Raw genomic sequence first — 27,261 nt, 5'->3', positions numbered from 1 at the left:
GCACAATCACCAGGTTCTCAAAACAACATAGCACCTATGGATTGGTTGGATTTCAACCAGATGGTTGGCCACTGGTGGGAGAAGTTCTGTCTGGGCATTATGATGTAACCTTTCATGCACAAATTCTTCAGATCTTGCTTTGCTCTACTGCTATCAACTCTCAATAAAAGTTCCTTTTGAAACAGTGGCTGTTTCAAGAATTCTGCTTTCTTGGGAGGTCTAATTGAGGCAGATCCTTACAGAATCATTCACCATGCCCGATTGGGGTCCTGAATTGGGGCGTTAGAAAGGAGAATTCAAAGCCTAAGGAAGGGCTTATGTTCATCCCCGTGGCAAGGCTCAGCCTTCCAGGAACCGAAGCGCAGGTGCTTGTTATCTCAAGGTGCCACCCTTGTTCTCACTGGCTAGCTTTCACTCACTTCCTGTTGTTTTAGTTCCCATTTAACGTCTCTCTCACTTCCCCCAAACTTGCTCCCAAATCAGATCCCTGAGATTTCCTGCTTCTTGACTCCAAAGCTATGGGAATCTCTGCCCATAAAGAGTGGCAATTTCTCCTTAGCCTCTGCTCCTTTCTTCAGCCCAATTTGAGTTGTTTGGGATATCTGGGTGGCTAGAGGGAGAGCTTTGCAATCTCTAAGAGAAAGTATCCCCCAGTTATTACATTGCCAGCAGCCGGAGGGAGGGAGAGACAGAGAGAGAAAAATGGTGGGCACTGCAAGGCAAAGAGGAAGTTGGAAATCTCCCACCCACCACCACCACCACCTGAAGGTTGGGGGATGCCTATTTCCCCTTTCCCAGCCCCAAAGAAAGAGACCTACAGCACAGCCATTCCTTCTGTGCGGCAATCTCCCCACAGCTCCTGATCAGCTGCATCTCCATGCATCCCCAATATGGGAACCCAGCCGTTGCCTCAGAGCGTCATATGTACAAAATCAAGATATTCCACTGTGCTGTGGTTTGTTAGGGCACAGCCTGTTCAACAAGACCCACCCCGGCCTTTTCATGTTCCTAACTCTTAGCACACTAGGTAAGCCCAGCTGTGGCTGGATTGAGGCAGGGGTCCCACTCCTGTGGCCAAGCGCCTTCAAGCCAGATGAGCAGCATCCCACTTAAATAGCTGGATGAGGGAGCCGGGCCTTGCTGGGCCCAAATGGCTCTCTTGGCCTTGCGATCACCAGCGTGCCGGAGGGAGAGCCTCACACAGGTTGTCATGTGGTTAATGTTGCTTTATTGGTCAGCGCAGACCCATTCCTTTGCGGTTATTAGCATTACAGCGTATTGCACACAGAAATGAAGGCGGGCGAGACATTGGAGGGGGAGCGGAAGGGAGAACTGTGCTGTTCGGGTGAGACTTCCACCCCACTCAGCAGGAGGGCCCCTTCGCTTTCTTTGCCAGGAGGCCAAGTCAGTCCTAGGAACAGGAGCACTCGGGTACTAACTGCCACATGCAGGAACAGGGGAAGCAGTCTTTTTCTCCATCGGTTGCCAAAGGTCAAATTGGTTCTCATGGCTAAAGATGAGCAACAGTTTTTACAAATTTTGCCATAAAATGGGAAAGGGGAGCCTGCGGAAGCTTGCTCCAAAACTACAAAATATTGAAGTGACTCTGAGGCACGGCTGTGTGAGGAGGAGGAGGAGGAGGAGGAGGAGGAACGGATGGGTCAGAGTCCTTGTACCACTTAAGAGGAAGGAAAGGTTCTTGGTCTCCCTGCCTGCCTCCCTCCCTCCCTCCCTCCTCCCCCCATTAGCTTCAGCTTCTAAGACACATTCATAAGTGGGTCAGTACATTCACTTGTCTAACTACAGACATACACTTGGTCTGCCAGCTAAACACCAGTCAGAAGAGCAGCAATTCAAGCCACGGGGACCACACAAGGTTGGCATGCATTTCCCCTCATCCAGGACCAGGTGTCCCAAGGCTGACCTGGGTCCCTGCAGAGCAAAGGATTCCAATGTGTGTCACCAAAGTGATGGGGGGAGGGGAGAATTCTTCATCCTCTTGTCAGTTTGCAGCAGCATTTACCGGTAGAAACTTGAGTACCCTGTGACCTGGGAGTTGAGCCTACAATAAAAGTCAAAACGTTTTAAAACACAAATGCAAAACAACTGTACCTGTACATGAAAAAGTACACAGCATTAAGAAAATAATAAATTAAACAATAACCAGGAAAAAAAATAACATTGCTCTATTTCTCCTCGTCCGCTCTCTCCTTTGAAGGGCGCAGGGTATCATCTTCCAAGCTGATCGATTCCTGCCGAGGACAAAGAGATGCTTCCTTACGACCTGCCCAGAATTACAACCAGGCGGCTGCCAATGGCTGCTGCCTCAGCCACCAACCCGTCACAGAGAGCTTTGCATGGATGTGCTGATCCAGATCATATCACAGAAAGTGGAAGGTTTTGCTTTCAGCTGGGCCTTTGAGAGGATGGGATCTGTGGGCAGAGTGGCAGAGCCATCCCAGCCATCCCAGCCTCCGGCCCTTGGACAAGGGCAATAGGGCAGCCTGGGCACAGGTTCACCACAGGAACCTCCCCCAGTCAAATTATTGTGCCACGGAGGGGAAGGTGGGTTGTGCCATCTCACTGAAGGGTCTAGTGGTGCCAAAGAAGTAGCATTCGCCACTTTATGTCTGGTCTCTGGAGGCATTCTCTTCCGTACAGCTTCCCCAGGAAGTAGGGCCTTGAGGCCACCTCCTTGCTTGGCTTGTTCTAGAGGTTGAGCCTTGTCTTCTCCATCAGGCCCCCATCCTCTTCTAGCGTAGTCTCCAAGGGTTGCCCAGCAGCCGAATCCAGAAATCCAGCAGGAGGGAACTCGGCCATGGGATGAGAAGGAACAGGGCAAAAACGGTGCAGGCAAACCAAATCGAGGGAGCCAAACTCCTTGGTGGCGACTCCAGGGAGAGCAAGCAAGTGGTGGGGCCACTCTGCACACGTCCAGGCGTGTGGGACGGGGGCTCTGGCAAGCAAGAACCATACAGATGGAGGGCTGCTCCTGGCGAGGTCAGCTGACACTCAGGAAAGGCAAACAAATCAAGCGGTGGGGAGCAGACGGGTCTTCCAAGTGCTGCGTGGGAGGTGAAGGAGACGAGGAGCAGCTCAGAGCTCAGAACTCGATCTTGCAGGCAGGGAAAGACTCGTCCTGCATCACGACGGTGCTGCTGCTGGCCAAGACCATGATCTTCAGCTCCTGCTGTTTCTCATGCGTCTGCTGGTACCATTCTCGCATCACTTCTGTGTCATGGGTTGGGATCAGAGTTACCTGGAGAAACAAAAAGATGCGGACCGCGTGGGAAAAGGCTGTGGACTGCACTTGCCGGTCTTTGACAACCAGAGGCGGTGCAGATTCTACTGCCAGCCGCAGCCACTTTCTGCATGATGGGGGTGGGAGGGTGGGTGAGTGTTGTTACAACAAAGTGGTTGCAGGCCAGCAGACTGATGGGGGTGGGGGGAGGGGAGACTGGACGGCCTTCATCCTGAGCTGGGCTGTCAGAAAAAGCTGAACTTTTGGAGGCAAACTAACTTTCTAAAGGAGGAAACTCCTCTGGCCCCCTCAGTTCCAGGACAGGACTCCAGCTGGTGGATCAGAGTGGACGTTTCTTCTTAGAGTGAGGTTTCAATTGCAGAAGAGGATCCTTGGGCCTGCAGCTGTTCCCAAACGGCTGAGGGGACACGGCCCAATACTTCATTTCCACCTTCTACGGAAATGGTTCTTACAGGCCACCACTCCTGAGGAAATGGAGGCCAGCCAAGCACCTACCTGCAGATTCTCCCCCCACTGGGCTTTTCCCGCCAACAAGGCATCCAGGACAGCACGGCTGGGCTCCCCACTACTGGGGTCATTCCCACTGACAACATAGTAAGAAGCTCTGACTCTCCTGAAGAACTCCTGGTCTGTATTTTTCCCGCTGCAATGGTTGGGGATGTAAGCCAAGTCCAAGTAGACAGGTGTTCCAGCTGAGGTGGAGGAGCTTTTGGGGCTGCTGGAAACTTGTGGAGAGAAAATGGAGGTTTTTGATCAAGGATGAAACAATCGGAAACTTTTCTCTTCCTTATTATTTGGTTGGAAGAAACAGAGAGTCTAAGAAACATCTCTCTCTTTTTTTTAACACTTTACTAAAGTTGCTGGGCAGTTCACAAAACAGAAGAACTGATCCCTTAAGATAACCTTTAGAACTTGGGGCTGGGCCAGAAATAGTCCCAAAGGCCAGCTAGCTCCCTAAAGGCTGCCAGGCCCTGTTGGCAAGACCCCTCCTGGACTCCTGTACCCCCACGAAGCAAAGGCAATCATGGCAGAACGCATCCCAATAACCAAAGGACAATTTGCTTAAAAGTAACTGGCCTTCTGCCATTCTGCTAATCCAGGGCTTTTCAACTTTTTCACCCATTGTACCACTTTTAGCATATGGCAATATCTGAGTACCACCAGTCACCTAGCAAGGTGTCAAAAACTATGACCAAAAAAAAAGTGATGAAGTACAGGTAGTCCTCGACTTACAACAGTTCCCTTAGTGACTGTTTGAAGTTACAATGGCACTGGAAAAAGTGCCCCCCAAGCCACAGCCGAGCAAGACACCTGCCTGCCCGCCCGGCGGCACTCTTCCTCCTGTCTGAGGATTTCACTGTTGTGAGCATTTCTGTTGGGGATTGGCAGCGGGGGTGGGGTGGGGGGTGTTTGGTTTTTATTCCCCCCATCGGCTGGGTGGTTGCAGCAGGTTTTGGTCACTTCACATGACCCTGTGACTGTCATAAATATGAATTAGCTGCCAAGCATCTGAATGTAAATCACAAGACCCTGGAGATGCTGCAACATTCCAGCTGATTGGCGTTTCTTCTGGGCTCAGCAGAAGCGCCGGGATCAGCACCAAGCTCCAGCTGGATCCTGGCGCTGATCCTGGCGCTTTCGCTGAACCCTGACAGCCCTGCAGCTCCAGCCGTCTCTCGGTCAGGCTTGTGCGGTGCTGCCACCAGTTCAGCTCATTCCCCTCCCCCGCTACTTTTCTAGGATGGTTGCGTACCACCTGCCAGGTGCCAATGTACCACAGGTGGTACCCGTACCACTGGTTGAAAAGCCCTGTGCTAATCTGCCCACCTTCACACATAATGGTGAGGATCTGAACTGGCATCTTTTAAGACTCTTTTTAGTGTAATTTTGGTGGAAAGCAACCTTCCCGAGCATAGTTTTTCTGAAATGACACTTGTATAAAGATGCTGGAGTGCACCCACTTTCTCTCCCTTACAAACTATCTAGACAAAGTGAGAATGACCTAGATTTGTATGCTCTTCCACTGTAGGTTTCCTGAGAAATGTAGGCAAATAAACTTTCTGCTGTCCTCTCCCCAAGGAACCGGTCCCTGGCGTCCCAAAGGTTGGTGACCTCTGTTCTAGACTGTCCAGTAAATCGCAGGGCAAGGGTGTTATTCCTCAGCTCCTCCAATCCTGAAAAGCCTCAGGTCTCTCCCTTCAGTCGGGCTCCTTTCAGACACCTAAAGGTTTGCCCTCGTGCATTTTGGCATGGAATTGGAGACACAGATGATGTTCTTTCTGGTAGCCCTTAATCAACTTTTGCCAATTAGGACCTAATGAACTTTATAATTTGTTTATAGATAAGAGATGAGATATGGAAGAAGAGGTCTTTTGCTGAAATGTCAGAGAAAGTAATAAGTTGCTAAAATTGTACTTGTTAGTAATTATTCCATATATCTTTTTTCTTTCCTGACTGCTTCTGAAGTAGCAACAGGATCCTGGGTGCCTTTCATCCATTTCAGTTGATTCACCAACTGTCCCTTTTCTTTCAGAAGAAAGACTTAAATAGGAGACTACTGTGGAAGAGGTCATGAGAATCTTCAAGCTGGCAGCCCACAATTTCTTGAGAATGGTAGATTTGCCCTCCCTTGCCCACCCCCGCCTTCAGGCCTATAAGATGAGCAAAGCAACTGCCTTGGTAGCTCGGCTGTGAACAGTGAAAATTACATTGTGGGCTTTCAGCAGAAAGATCACTAAATGACTGAAACATTTTTCACAATGTTTAAAATATAAGCAAACAAGATGAGCTTGATGAGCTTAATACCCTTAGATAGCTTGATACTTTTGATACTTGATATCTCCCAGCTCCCTGCCCTGTGAAGGCCCTAAGCCAAACCACCTCAGGCCCAGGAGGTTGTTTGTCCCCACAATATCCCCAGAAAGGCTTCATCGTCCAGAGCCCTTAGAACCTAACTCCAGGCCACTGTCTTTTCCAAAGGGTCTTGTATAACTCGTTGAAATTTCTCTCACACCTCTGAGCAGAAGGGACAAAATTTTTTTTCAAATGAAAGTAGCAGTCCCTAGTTCTGGATGCAGATCTCAGACTGACAATTCCTGTCCTCTGTTGGACCTTGAAAAGTCAAGAGCCTGGCCGAGGCAGCCACCTGAATTCAAGATCTCTGCTCACACAAAGAGAAGTCCATAGCCTAAATGAAGCTCAAGCCTAGTGAACATGACAACAGTCCAAAGGTGCGTTTTCACGAGGCAGCTGGACTTTCTTGTTTTTCTTTGAAGACATTTCGCTTCTCATCCAAGAAGCTTCAGCAGCTCTGACTGGATGGAGGGGATTGGAAGGTTTTATACTCCTTGCAGAAAGGGGTTCCCAACCCCCGGTCTGTGGACTGGCACCGGTCCACAGCATGCCAACAAGCAGGCCACACAAACAAGCAAAGCTCCATCCTTGGGATGCAGGCAGTATTCAAAACCACACACCCTCTAGTCCGCAGAAAAATCTTTCTCCATGGCACTGTGCCCAAAAGGTTGGGGACCTCTGTTTTTAGAGAATTGTTGAGGCCTCTTGGAGATTTACCTGTGTCCTCAGGATCACCTGAATCATTGAGAAGTTGGAGCTGTTCTTTCTGCAAGATGTTTTCTGCACTGTTGAACACAGTACGCAGGCTGTTGGGTGAAGGGACACAGGGCAGAAAAACATCCTGCAGAAAGCCCAACTCCAACCTCTCAATGATTCAGGTGACCCTGAGGACACAGATAAATCTCCAAGAGGCCTCAACAATTCTCTAAAAGAATTGACCAGACCAGCTTTCTGCAAGGAGTACAAATCCTTCCATTCCCCTCCATCCAGTCAGAGCTGAAGAAGCTTCTTGGATGAGAAGCGAAACGTCTTCAAAGAAAAACAAGGATGTCCAGTTGCCTCATGGAAAAAGCGCATTTGGGACAACCAGGATGTGGATGACAGAGAACCTCCACAGACAAGTGCCAACAGCCATTTTCCTTCAGCAACTCTAGGTCCTAATTTTCACTCCAGGTCCCTTTTCTTAATGTTGTCCTCAGCCCTGCTGTCCAAGCATTAGTAGGAAGCTGGATACAGCTTGAAGATCACTGTGGCTATCTTCACATAATATGGACTTAATCTGCTTACTGGTTAACCCGTATCCTATCTTTGCAAATACATTAGGTAAGCCCAAATAATTTAACTCATTTTAGCACCTTGCGTGGATGCTGCCTATTTTATCAGTATTACTATTGATTTATTTGGGTCAAACATATTGTATGAAAGCTACCACTTTGTCCAGAGACCCCTTTGGAAAATGGACAAGTACTTTTGTACATTCATAATGAGGATCTAGTTCTGAAGAGATCCTTGAGGTCTGTGTGTCCTCTGATCCAATGACAGAGCAAAGAGAGTTTAATTTAATCAGCAAGAGTTGCAAAGAGCAGGGTCAGGAAAATACCAGGAAAAGCAGCCAATAAGCCTTGGATGTTACTTATGAGAGGGTCTGGATTCATAAGGATTAGGGAACAGATGGTTGTCAAGTTTATAAAGAGCAGGTAGTATCATGATAAGGCTATCACTCTTATTGGTTTTTAGATGGCAATATATGTTGTAATCTTCCATGACACAAAAAGTTAAGTGACAAAGATATGCTGCTGGCCTGATGTTTATATCCTCCTCCTCCTCCTCCTCTGTTCATTCATCACCTGGCTGTGGATTAGTAGTGGACCAGAAGGGTGTTACCAAGCCTGACTGGCCAAGATTGGAGATATTTCAGAGATCCTTTGGGCTTCAGGTTCTAAAGAACAGCCTCAAAACCAGGCTGATGGGAAGGAGTGGCAGGGATTGTAATATGACTCTCCTTGTGACCAGGGGTCTGTTTTCTAAATGTCAGGGTGCAAATTGCTACATTTAACCTTGGATCATAGGTTGGATAGCCTCCTGGTGTATGGGCCACCCTTGACCTTGCCTTTGGGCTGGTGTGAGTTTCTTTGCCTTCCAGCATTAGTTGACCTCACTTTCCATGCCCTGGGGCAGGATTTAAGGTCTGGGCTTGTCCCAGGTAATCTCTGGCCTAATCCACAAGAATGGATACACTTTGAACCTTGTATTTGCTTTGGTTTGGATCTGGAGGACCTTCTATTTAGCCTTTTGAACTTCCTGGCCCAGCTGAAACTTACTAGCAGCAGGAACTAACAGGACAGCAGGAGCATGAGGGAGGGTTTCTGGGAGAGGGGTTGCCTTCTGGCATCAGGAGGCAATCTATGGCTTTTGACAGAATTGCCCCCAACTCACAGGGGGCCGACTTTGAGGTGCTCCTTGGTTTTCTGATGAACTGTGGGAGATGAAGTGACCAAAGTAACATTAGGCATGCTGGTAGAAGATGTTGTTGTTGTTAGTTGCGAAGTCGTGTCCGACCCATCGCGACCCTATGGACAATGTTCCTCCAGGCCTTCCTGTCCTCTACCATCTTCTGGAGTCCATCTAAGCTCACGCCTACCGCTTCAGTGACTCCATCTAGCCACCTCATTCTCTGTCGTCCCCTTCTTCTCTTGCCCTCAACCTTTCCCAGCATTAGGCTCTTCTCCAGTGAGTCCTTCCTTCCTTCCAAAGTATTTGAGTTTCCACTTCAGGATCTGGCCTTCTAAAGAGCAGTCAGGGTTGATCTCCTCTAGGACTGACCGGTTTGATCGCCTTGCAGTCCAAGGGACTCGCAGGAGTCTTCTCCAGCACCAGAGTTCAAAGGCCTCAATTCTTTGGCGCTCAGCCTTTTTTATGGTCCAACTTTCACAGCCATACATTGCAACTGGGAAGACCATAGCCTTGACTATACGCACCTTTGTTGGCAGGGTGATGTCTCTGCTTTTTAGTGTGCTGTCTAGATTTGCCATGGCTTTCCTCCCAAGGAGCAAGCGTCTTTTAAACATAGGTATGAACTCTGATTTGAGCCTACACTGAGAAGGTAAGAGGCCAAAGCACACTTTATTGCACTGGCAGTCTTTCAGTTGGCAACCTACTTCTCCTGTCTGGCTACTTACTGTGCCTCTTCTGCACAGCACTTTGCCAAGAAACCTCCTGAGATTTACCAGGCGGAATCCAGAATGCTGACTGAGTAACACATTGCCATGTTGCTTGGACTCCTTTTGGGGTGTGGGCTCCACGGAAGTGGTAGGACACCCACTAACATGACCGTTGCAGGTCTGACTCGTTCCCCTCTTGGCTTCTTTTGTAGGACACAAGCAGGGACATGGTAACCGGAACACTCTCTTGGATTACAACTGCAGCCTTAAAGTAGAATCTGCTCTAACCTGCCTCTCCTTAAGAGGCCCTCTTTCGATCCAGCCTTTTTGGTAACCATCCCGCAGTCTCCCCCCAAATTTGGCTCTAACTGTCCTGCTAACAGCCACAGGATTTGCAAATGGAGGAGGAAGAGGAGGAGGAGGAACATATCTCTGCTTTTAGAAGAGAGTTAGCTTAGACAAAACATGGCCAAGCCAAACCTGACCATCACCTTTTTACTAAAATTGGGTAGGAAGGCGGCGTAGTGGCTTTTGAATAAAACCGACCAATGGCTTCAGAAGGAAGGGGCTGCATTGTTTGGCTCCCAGGTTTACTGGAAGAGCCGTAACGATTTACATTGAATTTTCAGCAGAGGCATGAAGCACTACGACAGCTTTAAAGAATGGATTTTGTATCAATGTGATGTCGCAACACGTACATATCGACAGAAATTCAGAAAGGGATCAGAGAATTGCAAGTCAGGATTCAGGATCCGATTTAAAATATTGAAACCAATATAAAGAAGACATCATCTTTGAACAGTTTTCTCAATCCTACTAGGTCAGAGGTAGGCAACCTTGGCTCTTTTATGACTCGTGGACTTCAACTCCCAGAATTCCTGAGCCAGCCATGCTGAGGGGAAAGGGAGAGGTTTCCAAGCTGAGCCATGCTGGCTCAGGAATTCTGGGAGTTGAAGTCCACGAGTCATAAAAGAGCCAAGGTTGCCTACCCCTGTACTAGGTTGAGCCACACTCTGGGTTCAAGAATATCATCCTGAGATGGAAAGATGGATGAAGAATTGCCTGTCTAGCAGCCAGAGGAGTGGAGATGCACCTTGGGAGACTCACCTCTGAGGCGCCTGTCAAAGGAAACGCCACGGTTCAGAAAGTCAAACTAAAGAGGGGCGGCCAGAGAGGAGAAAAGAGGCCTTAAAAGAAGGGAAAAGGAAAAAGGAAACGTGTCTATTTGTGGTCAACCTGCCCGAAGAAATGTGAAAGCTGCTTCCATGCTTAGATTTTCCAATATGGTTTCTGCCATAAGGTGGGAATGGTGTCGATGGACATCAATGAGGAATAAGGAGGACACTGGGAGGACTTGAATGCATCATCCAAGCAGACTGAGAGGTTTCAGTTGCAAGGTTTGAATTCACTGAGGCACAGTTTGGGCAGAAAAGATGAAATACAGTAAGAGAAGGCTCACAAAAACAATGCTAACTCTGCAACCATACATGTTTGCAGTTAAAATCCGTCAGGAATATAGTACCAAGTTGCTGATTTTTTTTCTGACTGGATCTGGAAGGGAGCCAAAGAATGTTCTCTGCCATGCAGATATCAATGAAGCAATGGAAGGCAGGGGAGAAATGACCCCAACCCTTCATAAAAGGGAGGGGTCTATGAGAGAATGGCACATCCCAAGCCTGTGTGTACTCCTGCTATGTCCTGAGCCAAAGGCAGAGCCTTTTCATTAACTGGGCTGGCAGTAGCCATAAGGAGAGACAGCAGAGTTTCTCACAGATGTCAATTTCTGTATAGGAGAAAGGAGGGGGGGAGGGTTAGGGTTAGGACAGGGCTAGGCAACCTTGGCTCTTTTATGACTGGTGGACTTCAACTCCCAGAATTCCTGAGCCAGCCACGCTGAGGGGAAAGGGAGAGGTTTCCAAGCTGAGCCATGCTGGCTCAGGAATTCTGGGAGTTGAAGTCCACCAGTCATAAAAGAGCCAAGGTGGACTACCCCTGGCCTAGGCCACTTTATGACTGGTGGACTTCAACTCCCAGAATTCCTGAGCCAGCCATGCTGAGGGGAAAGGGAGAGGTTTCCATGCTGAGCCATGTTGGCTCAGGAATTCTGGGAGTTGAAGTCCACCAGTCATAAAAGAGCCAAGGTTGCCTAGCCCTGGGTTAAGAGGTAGGGGATGGAGGGAGAACTGGGAAGACTTGAAATATATCTGTTGGCGTTCTAGGGAAGGGGGGGAAAAGTTGGCTGCAGATCCTGAGATGGCGTAGAATCACACGGCTCAACAACGGTCTGTTCCAGAGCAGGGTCCAGAGAAGATGGGCCCCAGGGACACAAATTGCTATCATGAGAAGCTGAGGAGAATGAAGAGAGGGAATCCCATCCTGCCAGACTGAGGCTGCTGCTCAGGGTGACCATCTCCCTGACTGAACTCTAAGTGGGAATCTAGAAACTGCAGTGCATGTTTTTGTCAACACCGCAAGCTGCGTATCCGGTAGGGAGAGAGAGTGAACTTAAAACTCTTGGACATGTAAAGAAAGCCTTGAATAGTTTCACTGTTGCTTCACTACTACTAGTCAGAAAGGCAGATAAAGCAATGGAGGGGGGAGGAGGCATCTAGCTTATTTAGCCCCTGTAATTAATTTAATTCTGTCTAAATAATTTTTGTGGATAAAAATGAAAGCAGTAACTTGCCCTGTATTACTAATAAAGGGGGGTGGGGAGGAATTGACACGACTCTCTGCTGTGTATTTCATTAATTCTTGTGACCCCACAAAGCCCCCTGACAGAAAGGCTGACCTTCCCCAGACAGTCATCCCTCTGGAGCAGGGGTAGGCAACCTTGGCTCTTTTATGACTGGTGGACTTCAACTCCCAGAATTCCTGAGCCAAGCTGGCTCAGGAATTCCGGGAGTTGAAGTCCACGAGTCATAAAAGAGCCAAGGTTCCCTACCCCTGCTCTGGAGGATCCGAACCTTCCCAATCTCTGCTGTACCTCCGTTCATTCTTACCTGGGCCGGTTTTGACAACGTTGATGAGGTTCTTGCCAGGGCTGGTGTAGGTGCTTCGAGAACCCTCCTCTCGGTCTTCCAAGGGTGGCTTGAGCAGTTTCTCCTTCTTAGCCATCACTGGCTTCGAAGACCTGTCAGATGGTTGTTTCATAGGACTCAGTAATTGCTTATCCGCTTTCTGGTACGAGGAGGATGACTTGGACTTGCCCAGTAGCTTCTTCGATGCTTTATTTTTATCCCTCAGGCCCTTCTTGGGTATCTTGTCAAGTCTGTTCGTGTTCTGCTCAATAAGCAGGATTTCAGGATCCATCATGCAGACATCTGGGTGTGGAGGCTGAGGCGGAGGGTCTACCGAGGAAGCAGGCAGGGGGTCATGGCCGGACTTTGTGCCGTGCTGGGAACTGCCTGCAGCTTTGTCGACAGGGAGATAATCAGTGTCTTCGTCTGAGTCTAGGGCTGCCTCTGCTGTAATTGAGGGACATTCCTCCGTTTCTGGAGGAACATCTGAGTCTGACTGAGAAGTCCCCGAATCACTGGCAGAGGTGGGAGGAGTTTCTTCCACAGCAGAAGTAGCTGGTCTGTGGCCACCAGGAGCTGAATGTGGCTTTCCTTTTACTGAAACAGGGCCTTTAACCTGTGAAAATTCACTGTCTTCTGATGAATCGTGAGGACTCGGGTTGATGAATGAGGGAGACAATTCGCCCTTTCTTTGCTTACGCTCGTAAGATTTCTGCCCACAGTTAGATATGGCCGTGAAGCACGGCTCCACTGCTTGGCAAGTGTCACCCTGCTCCTCTGTCTGGCTGCTCAACCGTGTACTTGGGAAGTCCTCTTGGGAAGGGCTCACCAGGGACAGAGGACGGCCCGGCCTTTCACAGACCTCCTCCTGCTCCTCCCCCACCCACCTAGACTTTTCTGAAATGGGTGATGAATCATAAAAAGTGAGTGGATTGAGGCTGACCTCTGTGGGGCCATTAGCTGTCGCTCCCGCCTCTTGCTGACCACTAGAAGAACCAGCCAGGACATTAGGGAGGGGAGCGGTTGCTGCTGGCCGTTCTTGGGGGCTTGCTGGCTGTGGCCAACAGCCAACTGTGCAGGTGGATTCCGATGGCTGCACGGCCTTTGTGCAGGCAACATCCTCTACTGCCTCTAAAGCGGCCTCTTCTGAAAGCACGTGAGATAGGGTGTGTGGGCTCTGAGCCCCTGTCTCTGCAGCCCTGGCCCCTGAGATGTACTGGAGGCTCGGGAGGGGGCTGCTACCTGTTGGGTGCCCTGCAGAGAGAGAGGTCCCCGAGAAAGTTTCCTCAGGCAGGCTGGATGACCCCTTGTGGATCAGATAATCTGGGGTTGTCCACAAAGGGAGCTTTCCTTCTTCTTCTTCTTCACATAGCTCTACAAAGGGGGAATCCCCTTTCTTTGATACCTCCAAGTATTCATCCTCTTGACCCTTTCTTTCAGGTTCAGGCATGTTTAAGGTGGGAGATTTATGCTCCAAGTGTGAGGAGAAATGGGCTTCGTGTCTGAACAAAATGGATGGCTCATGCTTTTCCAGGCAAGAAAGTTCAAATCCGGAGGAAGAACAGTCAAGCCCTTTTGGGAGGAGGACGGGTCCCTTTGGGGAGTCCTTGTCTTTAGTAGAGGCTGCAAGTAAAAAGCTTTTGGGGTCAACATCATCACAGGCTCTTTCCAAGAGGTCCTTTTGCTTTTGCTCAATGGCCCCCTGGGGCACATTTGAGCCCCCTTCCTGTCTGCTGGGATCTGCAAGGCTGTCGCTGGCTGTTTTCTTGGAGGGACTTCCCTCTCCCAATGACCCATCGTAGACTTCTTGCCCTGGAACAGAGATGTTGTCCTTCTCTGAGACAGTCCAGAGTTCCTTTCGCTTCACTGTTGAATACTCTGGTTCTTTTTCTGACCTCTCCTTGGCCCCTTTCTCTAGCTCTGAGTCACTAGCACTGTCTTCTCTTTCAGCTTTCTCATAATAAATGTCCTTGGGATGGAAACCTTCTGAAGTAGGAGACTCCTGGTCCTGGCTGAGTTTTCTATCTGAAGGGCTCATCTTTTCAGAGGGGATGATGAGATCTTTCTGATTGAACACGTCCCTGAACGACGTATCTCCCAAAGAGGAGGCAGGCTGGAGGCTCATTGGGCTTTCTGGTGGGAGTGGGATTTCTTTAGATTTTGTGTCTGTGGATGTCATGGAACACGGATCCTGCAAGCACTGCTCGATGACCTCCGCGTATTTAAAGGAATGCCCCATCGTAACCTTTGGTGAACTTGGGGATGAGAGTTCCTTCTCAGTAGGAGTGGAGAGGTAAGAATCTTCTTCTTTGGAGGAAATGGGGTAGAGGAATTCCTCCTTCTGAGGTCTCAATGCTTGCGTACTCTTGGCCACTGCGTCCTTTCCAGGGTGGCCAACATCAGACATCGCCGCACTCCCATAGACATCAGCATACTGGAAAGTTTTTCCATGAGGGTAGGGAGTTGCCTCTCTCTCTTCATTCTCTTGCCCTTTCTCACCTGCCTTCGCTTTGGAGTCGTGCGACTCCAAGGGACCGGAGGGGTCCAGAGCGCCTGGCCACCCGGAGCACTTGCTTTGGCCAAAGGAATGTGCATCTCGTGAAGGGATGTCAAGGTCCCCGCTTCCTCTGCCTTCTTGGTCAGGATAAAACTGTCTATTCTCCTCTGACCCTGCGTCTGCCTTCCAAAGAGCTGCAGAAGTTCTTGGCTGCTTTGTATTTCCACCTGTGTGATCATAAAGATGCTCAGATGATTTCTCATCAGCATTTTGGTTTCCCTCCTGGGTCTCCACGGTTTCACTCATGGGGTCAAAAGACAGTTGTGGGGTCACTTTCTCCATTACTTGATTAGATTCAGGCAGAGGTTCTTCTTTTCCTTCCACTGAAGTGGGCATCTTAGCCTGGTGTGGAAAGGACACAAAAGCCCATTCCAGACTTGATTTTGGCTCACTTTCAAGTTCAAAAGAGTGACTATTTTCAAAGCTACAAAGTTCAGCTTTCTCTGAATTCAAAACACCTTGATTAGGATCTGCTTGGGGAGCTGGCTTTTCTTTCAACACAGGCTTGTCATCAACAAATAAAACACTGTCCTTCTCATTGGCAGCGTCTTCCTGAAAGGAGCCATGCTCAGTATCCAAACCACCCCGTTTGGGAATATCTTCAATCTCCACAAAGTGAATGTTTTCTTCCTTCTTAGCAGGTAGGTCTACCTCATCATCCAAAAATGTAGACTCTCCCTTTTCTTTGTCGTATTTCAGTTGTTGTTCATTGCATGGTACTTTGCTCATTCCCTCTGGACACCACACTTTCTTCTCATAATTTATTTCTCCCAGATAAGGATCTTCTATTTTTGGAGATAGTTCATTTGTTTCCTCTTTCTTTTCCAGAAATTGACAAGGTTCTTTCTCTCCAGATGAAAATTCCAAGGCATCGTTATCTAAAACTGGGCTCACTGATGTGAAGCTTGAAGACCTTGGGTCTGGAGATGTTTGTTTGGGAGGTAGTTCCTTGTGAGTTTGTTTTTCTGTTAAGGAAGCTGATCTTTCATTTTCCAGAAAAGGGTCTGCTGAAGTCTTTATTATAGTGGCATCTAGAAATGGACTTTGCTGAAAGTTTAAACAGGAACTGCATGGATCCTCTTTGACATCAATTTCTGATCTTTCATCTGTGCTTGGGCTTCCTTCTGGAGAAGCTTGGTGCTTAGTTTTAGGAGACAGTTGTTCCACAAGCATGCCCAATGATGCTTCTTTAATAGGGCTCTCTTTTGCAAGCAGAAGTGTACTATCTCTTGGAGAAATTTCTTCTTTGAAAACATACGAAGGGGGTTCTTCATGAAGACTCAGAACAAGCTTAGTATCTTCTGGAGAAGCAGACTCTTTTAGCTCTAAGCCAATTTCTGTCAAATGCAAACTCTCTTGAGATATTTCAGTGATGAAATTATCAGAACATGATGTCTTCCCAGGAATTTCATCCGTAAAAGAAGATGCCTTTTCTTCTCCTGGTAAATTAATGATTTGTGAAGATTTTTCATCTCTAGATATGTCTGAAATTGCTTCCCAACCTTTTGGCGGAGGTATTTCTGAAACAGAGAACACCTCAGTCTCAGACCTAACAACGCTTTCATGGGAGTCTTCCTCAGCAGTGTCGATATTCTTAGATGAAGCATCTTTTAAGTTCTCTAGAAGGTTATCTTTAGCAGGAAGATCCAGGTCAGAAATATCAATAGTTTCTTGCTTGTGGTAGAAGCTTATTGCTAGCTCCTCTTTCTCCAAATGCTGGCTGTCTTCATTCGGTGCAGATAAAAATCCTGCGTGCGGGATGGCTGCTGCTTCCAGGTCAGGCAAGTCATGAAGGCATGTCTTCTTGATTTCATGATGCTCCCCCTCATCTTCAAATGTTCTGGATACATTCATTGCTCTGTTGGGTCGTTCTATTTCAATCCCCGTTACAGGAGACTTTGCTGCCTTTTCAAACATCTCTGCTTCTGCAGTGTCCAATTTTTCCTCTATAGGGGATTGATGAAAAGGTGTGTGCCCTGCACTAGTGGGGCCTGACTGGGTGGGAGATGCCATCTTGACTGTGCTATCATCAGGGCTTATGCAGCGATCTTCAGCATCGCCAGAGCCCTGTTGTACCTGCAGCAAGTGTGCATTTGCTTCACTCAAAAGCAGGGTAGTTTTTTGAGGTCCTTCCATGGATCTTTCGCTTGAACTATCTCCCAGGGCCCCTTGCTGTGAAAACACTAGGGCATTGTAATGTTCTTCTGCTTGCCAAGGCCTCTCAAAGTGTGGAAATTCTTGCTGCTGCTGCAAAACTTTCTTGCAGGCCTCAAGTTTCTTCTCACTTTCTGTTTGACTATGGAAGTCTTCTGGAGGAGGAGACTTAAAGCCTTTGTCTTCCTCTAGGGAAGAAGTGGGAGAAATAGTGCCAGCAGAAGGCACGTAATCTAGGCCTTGGGTGACCTCTGTTCGAGAGGAAGGTATGCTGTTCACTGTATCCAACAGGAAGGAACTTTTCCCTGTTTCCTCTGTCTGTGGAGCTGTGATTGATGCGACTGATTGGTCTTCAGCAACCGAAGTGGCAAAGGAGGAAAGTTTGTCACATTCTGTAATGGATGTGGCTGAGGAGACATGCTCCTCTTCTGCCAAAGGGGCTGCCACAAGGTTTGTAGGGTAGGCAAGGATTTCAGGTTCCTGTCCAGCATACCCTTTGGCAACTTCAGGCGCTGTGAGAGTCTGGATCCCATTAGCAGTTTCAAAGGTGTCTGTCTGATCTGGTCCTGCAATGTCATAGCTGCCAATGTCTGGCTTGAAGTGCGCCATCTTCTCCTCTTGCTCATCATGGATCTCCTCATCCGAAATGGTCTGTTCTGTCTCTGAGTAGCCAGGGATGGTTTCATCTTGGATGTAGGAAATATGTTCTCCTGGTGGGAAAGGGATGCTTCCCAGATGAGAGTCCTCCCCTTCCCTTATCCCTGGCAACTTCCCAGGGACTCTGCTGGAGTTCACTCTTTCTGCCTTGTGTTCTTTTCCTTTCCCATCAGAAAGCAAAGATGGGCCTTGTGGCGGCTGGACTTGACAAAGCTCTTTCTTTACTAACTCTTCGCCTTTTGTCTCTACATCTTCTTCTGATGTCCCTTCCAGCTCTGCCTTTTTAAACAAATCTTTCTCTTTCAAGCTTGTGTCTTCACCTGGAGGCACCCAATCCCTTCCTGAAGCAGCATTTTTTTCTTCCCTAGGTGATGGTATCTGATCTTTCCCTTTTCCTGGAAATTCTCCGACACTCCTTCTGGCGTTCTCATCCAGGTCTTGCCCAAGAGCCTCTGCTAAAGTTGCTTTCTCATCGGCTTTTTCAGATGACTTCCCGACTTCCATCACCTCACCTTTGGGGGAAGCCATCTCCTCCTCTGGCATGGCCAGAGAAAGCAACCCCGAACTACTGGTCCCTTTGGATATCAGCACCCCCTTTTCAACAGCCAGGTCACAGGGATCCTGTCTTTCTGCACACGTGGAGACAGTCTCTGCTACTAAAGCAACAGACGCAGGATGAGATACGTTTTGCTCTTCAGTGCTCAGCTCCTCAAAATCCTTGGTCAGGTCCTCTGGCGAAGAGATCACAAGCCTCTCAGCCATAAGCGGTGGGTCTTGAGGCTGGTCGTGCTTCTTTGGCACAGTTGGAGACTTCTCAGTTTTGGTACGAACTTTGTCCGTTTTTATTCTACTGGGAACTTTTGCCTTGTATAAAGTTTTCCTTACTTCAGGGGTAAAGGCCTTCAAGTCTGGCTTAGAAATTTTTTTCATCTCTGGTTTAGCTTCTTTCTTTTTTTCATCTTTCCTTGAATCTTTCCTCTCTTCTTTCTTTCCATCATCTTTTTTAATCTCCCTCTTCTCCTTTTTAACATCTTTCTTCTCTTTGTCTCTCTTTTCTTCCAGTTTGGAAACTTTCTCTTTGAGATGTTTTTTGCCAACTTTGTCCTTGGCAAGTTTTCTTTTCTCAGCTTTAAGAGCATCGCTGGAGTCCATTTTTATTTTTTCTGTTTTAACCAGCTTCTCTTGAAGCATTTCAGAATGCTCTTTCCCTTTTTTCTCAGTTTTAGCCTCTTTTACGGTCTCCATCTTCATCTCTTTAGAGCCCTCTTCAGCAACGACCTTTGTTGTAGGAGGCTTAAGCGATAACTTGAGGCTCTCTTTACTGTCTGTCCGTTGTTTAATCTTGGACTGTTTAAGCACAGAGGAGGGTGTGCCGGAAGCCATATCCTTCTGGGTAGCTACAGGATATTTCAGAAAATCAAGATGCTTGAGTTTCTCAAGACCTTCCAAAATCTTATTTTGTGGTGCATTTCCTGGAAACAAAACTCGTACAATTTTTTCTGTTGGTCCTGCGGGAAGCCACACTACAAGGGCTGTGATGGAGGTTAGATAGGGGACCGAAATCTCCCCCTCTTTCCCATTATTAAGGACAATGCCTGTCTTGGCTTTACTGTTTCCAGTCCACTTTTGCATGAGAAACTGCATCTCCTTGCTCTCTTTGACGGGGTTCAAGATGTACATGTCCAATTTCCCAACACCCATTTTGTGGAACAGAGTGATTGGCTCAACAATATTGGTGACCACTCTATAGAGAGGCTCTGGCTTGATGCTTAGCCTGTTGAGGTACTGGAGGGTCAGGCTGGCTTCTGCGATGCTTCTTTTGACTTTCATGGATGACTCTGGCATTCTGAGCTTCTCGGGAACATTGAAGAAAACCACCCCGAGCTCTGGAGACAAAAGGTTCTTTATCCAGTCACTGTAGTTAGTGGAGCCCTGTGACTGCTCTTCTTCCTGCTCAGCAATCTTCCTCTGCAAGAGTCCATTAATGCCTGGGAGATTGTCAGCTCCGATGTGGGTCAGCAGAATTGAGTCAATCCTATCCAGATGTCTGACCAGTTTCCAGAAGCAGGACTTCCTGTCTGAGCCACCATCAACCAGAATGTTGAATCCGTTGACAGCAAAGAGAGCAGAGTCCCCTCTTCCTCCTGGGAATATGTAGCAGCAGGGCTTGGAGAGCTTTAGAAACCCCCCCGAGGCTGGGGGTTCCAGAAGATCGAAGGGTGATGGGACATCCACTGTCTCAGAGACATATTCAGCAAATTCAGATATCCCATCCATCTCTGGCAGGACTGGATCAGGATTAACTCTCAGACAAAAAAGGTCTTCGAAACTAGAGTGGCCAAGATTTCTCCAATCTCCTTCTCCCAAGCACGATATTGTGAGGGAGGTTTTAGAAGCCAGATCAGTATTACTGAGAAGCTGGGCAACCTACAAGAGTTCAAAACAGGCTGTAATCATGAAATCTTCTTGATTAAGTTCAAAAATTATTTTTGTGATTGCTATGCAAATTCAGCTTTTTTAAAAAAAAACACTACACAATCAATCAACAATCTATAAATCATCTGTTACTCCTGGATAACCTACAACTATTTTTATTAGAAACATGCTTGTTTTTTTTAATTTATATGAAATATAGACACAAATTTATATTACATTTATATGAACTATACACATAAAGATGTTATTTAATCACTGCCATTGACCAGAAGAGCAGCTACCTGAAATGAATTTCTAAAGAGTCTAAGAAAGTATCCAAGATCTCTGGAATATTTAATTTATGCAGTTCAGATGATGGAAAACATACTTAATGTCTCTGAATTAATGTCATGTGGCAAGTCTCCATGTAAAATGGTCTCCAGCTCAGCAACTCAAATTGCTAGTGCCAAAGGGAGCTTCTGACTTAAGTCAAATAATTTACTAGACTCCCAAAATTAAATTCAAGGAAGGGGGGGACTAGAGGCAAGAGAACAAAGCTACCTGATTTAATTGGGATCCAAGTTTATCCACTTACCTCTGGATCTGCAAATATCCCGGTGAGTTTCTGGTAGGTGAAGGTCCCAGTCTGCAGAATCAAATCACCTCCCTGGTCAGAGCTCTGCCCACACAGGACTAGCAGCTTGTAGGCAGAAGAGTCACATATCAAAGAACGGACCTGTTGACATCAAAGATGGATTTCAGCTTCCTATTCATGACATCTGGGTTTTCAGAATGTTATAACAGAAGTGCCCCACCTCCCCCAACATTTAGAAAAACCTGCCAAGCTCTGTGGTGCTTTTGGACTCTTGTTCGCCCAACAGTGCTCAGGAGAATCAATACACTGCACTTCAATAACAAGGAAGAGTGGGAGGTCACCTTACTTTTTAGAAGGCAGGTCCTGGATGCCGTAGCTAAGCACGCAGTTTTGGGGAATGGCTCAAGACATTTACACATTCTAGCTCATATTCGATAGGTCATCGTAAAGTTCCACTGCAGGAACTCTGACAAAACCAGACATGCTGGCCTTGTATGTTTTTACCTCTGACACCGCGCTCCATTCATCAGGATTGACTAAGATGACTGTGTCCAGGTCCTCACTCTGGTGGTGAAGGGTCCTCTGACCTGGAGAGAAGTAGAAGAGTTTTGTTTTTCAAATAGATCTGCCAATTGCACACGGGTCCCCTGTTTGCTTCAAAACTCAAGGCTATTATGACCAGGTCTTTGCTGAATTCTTCACAGTGGAAGAATTGTTGCTCATGTCAATATTTTTCTCCTGTTCATTCTCCTCAACTATGAACCAATTGCAAGGAAAATGCCCTTGGTTTTCAGGGCTTCTGGTGGGAAATTAGGGCAGGCCGATGTCTTTGAAGAAGCCAAGAGCACGGAAGTCTGGAAGGCGGTTTCTGGTTGATGTGATCTTGTTGGATCAATTGTATAATAACGCACTTGCACTCTGGACAGCGGTTCCTCATGAGTAAATTGCAGAAAAGCAAGTTTTGCAGTGCGTTTGAAAGTTGAGCTGCTGGAAGTTCCAGGATTCCACCTCTGGTCTTTAATTGTGATGTAACCTATAAGGCCGTGGTGGCGAACCTATGCCACGGGTGCCACAGGTGGCACGCAGAGCCCTCTCTGTGGGCACGCACGCCATCGGCCCAGTCCTAGGCCTTCAGCTGGGTTTTATAAAACCTTTTCGCTTTAGGCCTCCACCGCCGTGTGCAAAAAAAAAAAGGTTCAATCAATTTCAACTTCTCGCGGGGAAAAAAAAGATCTTGCAAAGTTGGAATTGATTGAACTTTTTAGTCCCACCCAGTCTGCCGTTACCACTGCAGCCACGCCCACCCAATGGGCCACGCCCACCCAATGGGCCACGCCCAGCCGGCACCCGATGATACATAAGTGGGTTTTGGATTGCAGTTTGGGCACTCGGTCTCTAAAAGGTTCGCCATCACTGCTATAAGGCATTAAGCCCCACCTTCCTTATTTCTTAATCACTCTAGGAAGTAATTAATTTACAGGTAGAGAGAGATTTCCTTTTTGGCAAGAATTCCTTGTAATGAGCTAAACCTTCTTTTGGGATTAGAAAAAAAGAAAAGAAAGAAAAAGAGACTTTGATTTAAAGAAAAAAATCTTAACAAAGAAAATATTTAAGAATTTTTTTAAATGGGTAAGGGGTAGGTTTTTCCCCCAAAAAAACTTATTTTTATCATTTTTACCTTTAACAAAAGTGCTTTGGTATAAATTTGCTCTAAGCCAGGTAAAGAGACCAGACATTAATAACAATGGCAACAGACCTTCTGTGTACTATTAAAGAGTACATCTAATTGGTGGAGTCTACATAACAACAAAAGATAAGCTAATGAACTAGACTGTGATGGTCCTTAAGTGTGAAAAACCGATCACAAGCCATTCTTTTCAGTACTGTTGTAGTTTCAAAAGGTCACTAAATGAATGGCTGTAAGTCAAGGACTACCTGTAATTTCTTTGATGTGGGTTAAGCACAGCCTGGAGGTCTACCTTGATAGCTTCAATGGCCCTTCCTACCTTGATGATGCCAACCGATGGGGCCGACAGTAACCCCAGAGGAATCTTTGCCACTGTCAACATCCTTCACTACTGGATCTGTCCATGAACTTAATCTCATCTTCTCTCTCTTTCCTTACACAGAATAATGTGGGTGTTCAAAATACATAAAGAATTTCTATTTATTGTGATCACTGAGAGTCAATACCAATTTTATGGCACATAATCAAATCAAAACACAAAACTAAACTTCCTCAAAATGCAAAACCAACCAAAATCTGTGAATATTAAAAAGCCAATAATGGGATGAACATTATCCCAGCATTTTGTGAAATGCTCTGGATGACTATCTGTTACCTTGGAGTTGATGATGTGAGTTGGAGATGGATTTATTTGGAGGTCAAAGGACTCAGACCTATCTTTCCGGATGTGGTGGTGGTGTACAAGTGTTTTAAAGACAGATTGCTGGGAAAGAAATATCAAACCACTTCTAATTCTTCCTAGTTTTGCCAAGTGGTTTCCCTGCTGCTAAAGAGCAGAGGTAATTCTGATAAGCAAGCCAACCCACACTGTCTCACAGAAACCTAGCTAAGGGAAACTGTATATCCATAAAAATAAGTGGGGAAGAGAATGAAAAGAGCCAGAGGTCAGGGAGAACGGGGTAGCTGGTTACCTTCCCCCAAAGTGGATATACAAAGCAGTTGGGAGTGGCAGAGGAGGATCCCTGAATCTGCTGGCTTGGAACCAATGGAAAGCAAGAGAAACTGGCGGGTGAATGTTTCAGAGGAGGTTTGGCAGGTGGTGGTGAGCGGGAGGGGAGGGAAATGGGCTACTTGATGCTCACTTCCCTTTCAGACCAAACTGCCTCAGCACAGCGTCCAAGTGCCTAGATTGAAGGGGCTTTGGGCCCAGAGCACTATTGACAAATGCTGAGTCCCTCTGTGAAGGAGATGGGAGACTTCAAATTTGGATAGATTAAATAGATGGTCAGAGAGAAAGAGGCAGAAAGAGACGGACATTTGCCCATACCTTGGTCATGAGTGAGCAAGCAGGCCTGGTGTGCCTTAGCAAACCCTAGGTCAGGGGTAGGCAACCTTGGCTCTTTTATGACTCGTGGACTTCAACTCCCAGAATTCCTGAGCCAGCATGGCTCTGCTTGGAAACCTCTCCCTTTCTCCTCAGCATGGCTGGCTCAGGAATTCTGGGAGTTGAAGTCCACGAGTCATAAAAGAGCCAAGGTTGCCTACCCCTGACCTAGGTTCCTAGGAATGGGGCTACTGCCCTCTTAGATCTGCTTCCCTGCTTTTGAATCCTGCCTCAGGTGCTCTAGGAGTGATAAGGTGCTAATGGTCATCGGAAACAATGTAATAGTGACCTCTTGTGGAGATGGTGAGTTGTGAAGGTGGCCCGCTAACACTGAGAAAACAGGAACCCCAACCACGTCCTGCCAAGTGGATCCTTGCTATTTGTGCTGTGGGACATCAACCTTCAGATAGGAATTTCTGGGAAGGATTGGAAATTCACTCTGTCGTGGCAATCACGTCACAGGAAAATTTCACATCCAATCCAGAGGTGGCTTTAGACCTCATCTTCATCTCCAAACAGTTGATGTGCAATCTGAAACTGGACAATGCAAAGGTTCCTGCCTGACCCGCAGGAGTTTTGCTCCCACCAGTAACCTTCCTAGGGCGGGAAGAATGGGGAGGACGGCCTATCCAGGCAAGAGATAACAGATTCAGAAACATCTCTAAGCCCTCGGCAGGCTCAGCAAATGGTCAAGTTCTGGATTACAAAGATGCTGGTTGAGATCCCCGCTGAGCAGCCTCTTCTTACTACTACTAGGGCAGGGGTAGGCAACTTTGGCTCTTTTATGACTCGTGGACTTCAACTCCCAGAATTCCTGAGCCAGCCATGCTGAGGGGAGAGTTTCCAAGCTGAGCCATTCTGGCTCAGGAATTCTGGGAGTTGAAGTCCACGAGTCATAAAAGAGCCAAGGTTGCCTACTCCTGTACTAGGGGCTCCTTGCTCTGCCCTGTAGCTCTGAAACAGCAAGCAAGAGATCTGGAGTGAAACTAGAAGCACCCTTAGAACCAAGACTCTGCTCTGGTGATCAGGGCAAGAATCCTTTCTCTGCCAGCGGAAGGTGCCCCAGATCCCTCCTCAGGAGGACCCCCATCATTTAGCGGGCAGAAGGTCCTCTTGTGAGCAGCCCCGAGATCTTGGGAGAGTATTCCCCCCCCCCAAAACTCTCCAATTTGCTCTGGACTGGACTGCACGGGCGAGGGATGGCAGGTGGGAAAATGACCCCCGAAGGAGTCTGCCCCCTCTAAGGGGATCCCTTTGCCTGCAGGAGCAGCCCAGAAGGGAGCTCTGCTCTGCTCCCTGGAGACAGCTGCCACCGCTGGTCAGCCTTCCCTTGAGGGCCCGCTGGGGCGCCCCCGATGGAGCCCAGGGCGGATGGCTGAACTCTGCGGTTGCATCGTGCCTGCCTGCCTGCCTGCCTGCGCGTGACCTTCCCCGGCCAGGGAGGAGGGCGGCCCTCCTGCTGCTTTCCGAGCTTCGAGGCCGAGGCCTGGGGGCCCTTTCCCCAGACTCCGGCCTGCCTTTCCTTTTGCCCGATCCACGACGCTGGCACGCACTCCCGCCGATCGCCCGAGGGACGGGCCCCGACGCCCGGCAAGGCTGCGGGGCCCGGGGCAAGAGCGCCACCGCTGCCCTCCAGGGATGAAGCAGCCGCGCGGCCGGGAGACTATAGCCGCCGCCGTCCCCTGGGCAGCCGCGGGAGCTGGCGCCAGCTGTCCCCGAGGCCGGCGGGCCCCTCGGCCGGAGGGCAGCGGCTGGGAGCGGGGCACGGGCGGGGCGGGGCCGTTCGGAGCAGAGGGCGCCAGCCGCGGAATTTGCCGCAGTGGGCGCGCCGGGCGGGCGGGCGGGTGCGCGCATCCAGTTCCCGAGCTCCCCGACCCCCCCCCCCCGCGGGAGACCGGCGGGCGTTGGCCGAGGAGCCCTCCCCGCAGGCCGAGAAGCGGCTTCGGAGGAGGGCGGCGGGCACGTGCCGCCTCTCCCCGGCTGAGGCTTGCGAAGCTTCGGGCGGACCGCCAGAAATCCTGGAAGGGGGGGGCTAATGCGGCCGAGCCCCCTGGCGCCGGAGGAGCCCGGCCGCCCCGCCGGCCCCCTTCGCCGGCTGGATGCGCAGAACGCCGAGGGGACGCCCGCCCGCTTGCCCGCTAGGTCGCAGCTGCGCGCACCCGGCCTCACCTGCCCGGCGGCGGGCCTTCCTCGCGGGCTCCGTGGCCGGCACCGCCCCCCCCCCGCTTCGGATGCCCGCGGCGACTAGCCGGCCGCCGGGCCCGGGAGCGCCAGACAGCTGCGGCGGCTGCTGCTGCTGCGGCTGCTGTCAGCGCGCGGAGGAGGAGGAGGAGCCGCCCGCCCGCCCAAGCAGCCGTAACCCCTTGTGAGCCGCGGCCGCGCCTGCCGCCGTTGCCCCCGCAGGCCGCCGCCTGGACGCCGAGGCCCGCGGGCGAGAAGAGCGAGGAGGCGGGCTCCCTCCGCCGCAGCGGCCAGCCGGACCAAAGGCCCCGGGAGGCGGGCGCTCTTCCTGCTGCCTGGTTCGGGAGTCCGCCCGGCCGCCCCCGAAAATCCCCCCCGCGAAGGAGCTCAGGGCTCGGCCCGGCCCCTCCCCAGGGAAAAGCCTGCCGGAACGCGGCTAGGCTGCCCCGGCGATCCCGCTCCCCGGCCCCAATGGCGCGGCGCTGCCTCGGCCTCCCCTTCTCCCCCGGTTTCGCCCCCCCCCCTCAGCGACAGACTGTTCAGGAACTGGAAGCCTCTAGTACAGGGGTAGGCAACCTCGGCTCTTTTATGACTCATGGACTTCAACTCCCAGAATTCCTGAGCCAGCTATGCTGGCTCAGGAATTCTGGGAGTTGAAGTCCATGAGTCATAAAAGAGCCGAGGTTGCCTACCGTTCTTCAGAACAAGAGTTATCGGATAACTATATGCATTTTATTTTATTGTATTGCCCTTTACACCGCCCTGAGTCCTTCGGGAGAAGGGCGGTATAAAATTAAATAATAATAATTATTATTATTATTATTATTATTATTATTATTATTATTATTATTATTATTATTATTATTATTATTATTATTATTATTATTATTATTATTACCCCTGCTCTAGTACATTCTGCCGGAGGGTCTGCTCGGTGCCTGAATGGCCGGTCTGGTACCAGAGGCCCCTTTGCTTGGGATGCCCTCAGCTGAAATCCGCCTCTGGTTCGCTTCCCATGAGAGCAGCCCTTGATTCCGCTCGCCTGCTGCGTGGCTCTCGGCGGCTCACGGAAATTACAGGACAAGCCATAAACAAAGGCACCATCTCTTCGAGGGCCTGGGTGAAAAGTTCATCCGCACAGCAGCGGCGGTGGGGCAAATGTTGCTGCAGAGAAGGGGGGGCTTCTGGGGTCCCAACGGAGAAGAATTGAATTGAAGCAACAGCAGAAGCCCCCACCCTGCAAAACTGAAATGCAGATGCCACCGGTGGGAAAGAACAGTAAAGAAATGTCCATGTTCCTATATACTTCTACAATATCTTACATCTTAAAGCCAG

At 49.0% G+C, this 27,261-nt stretch overlaps 1 protein-coding gene across 2 annotated transcripts; it reads right to left on the bottom strand.

The window, feature by feature from the left end:
• Positions 1-1,746: 1,746 nt before the first annotated feature.
• MAP1A (microtubule associated protein 1A) lies at positions 1,747-26,047 on the bottom strand. Of its 2 annotated transcripts, XM_081337403.1 has the most exons (6): positions 25,915-26,047; positions 21,179-21,261; positions 20,675-20,815; positions 12,279-20,091; positions 3,758-3,987; positions 1,747-3,259 (listed from the first exon to the last, which is right to left on the bottom strand). In XM_081337403.1, the coding sequence occupies exons 4-6, from the start codon at positions 19,939-19,941 to the stop codon at positions 3,104-3,106; spliced, it is 8,049 nt and encodes a 2,682-aa protein (XP_081193529.1). In that variant the 5' UTR covers positions 19,942-20,091; positions 20,675-20,815; positions 21,179-21,261; positions 25,915-26,047; the 3' UTR covers positions 1,747-3,103. The 2 variants fall into 2 exon arrangements, with proteins under 2 accessions (XP_081193529.1, XP_081193530.1); XM_081337404.1 differs by lacking the exons at positions 3,758-3,987; positions 21,179-21,261; positions 25,915-26,047 and having other exon boundaries at positions 1,747-2,062; positions 20,675-20,802.
• Positions 26,048-27,261: the final 1,214 nt, after the last annotated feature.

The sequence above is a fragment of the Vipera berus genome (assembly GCF_964194415.1).
Source record: "Vipera berus genome assembly, chromosome: 12".
NCBI lineage: Eukaryota > Metazoa > Chordata > Lepidosauria > Squamata > Viperidae > Vipera > Vipera berus.
Note: the sequence above shows the minus strand (reverse complement) of the source record. Positions and strands in the feature narration are given on the sequence as shown.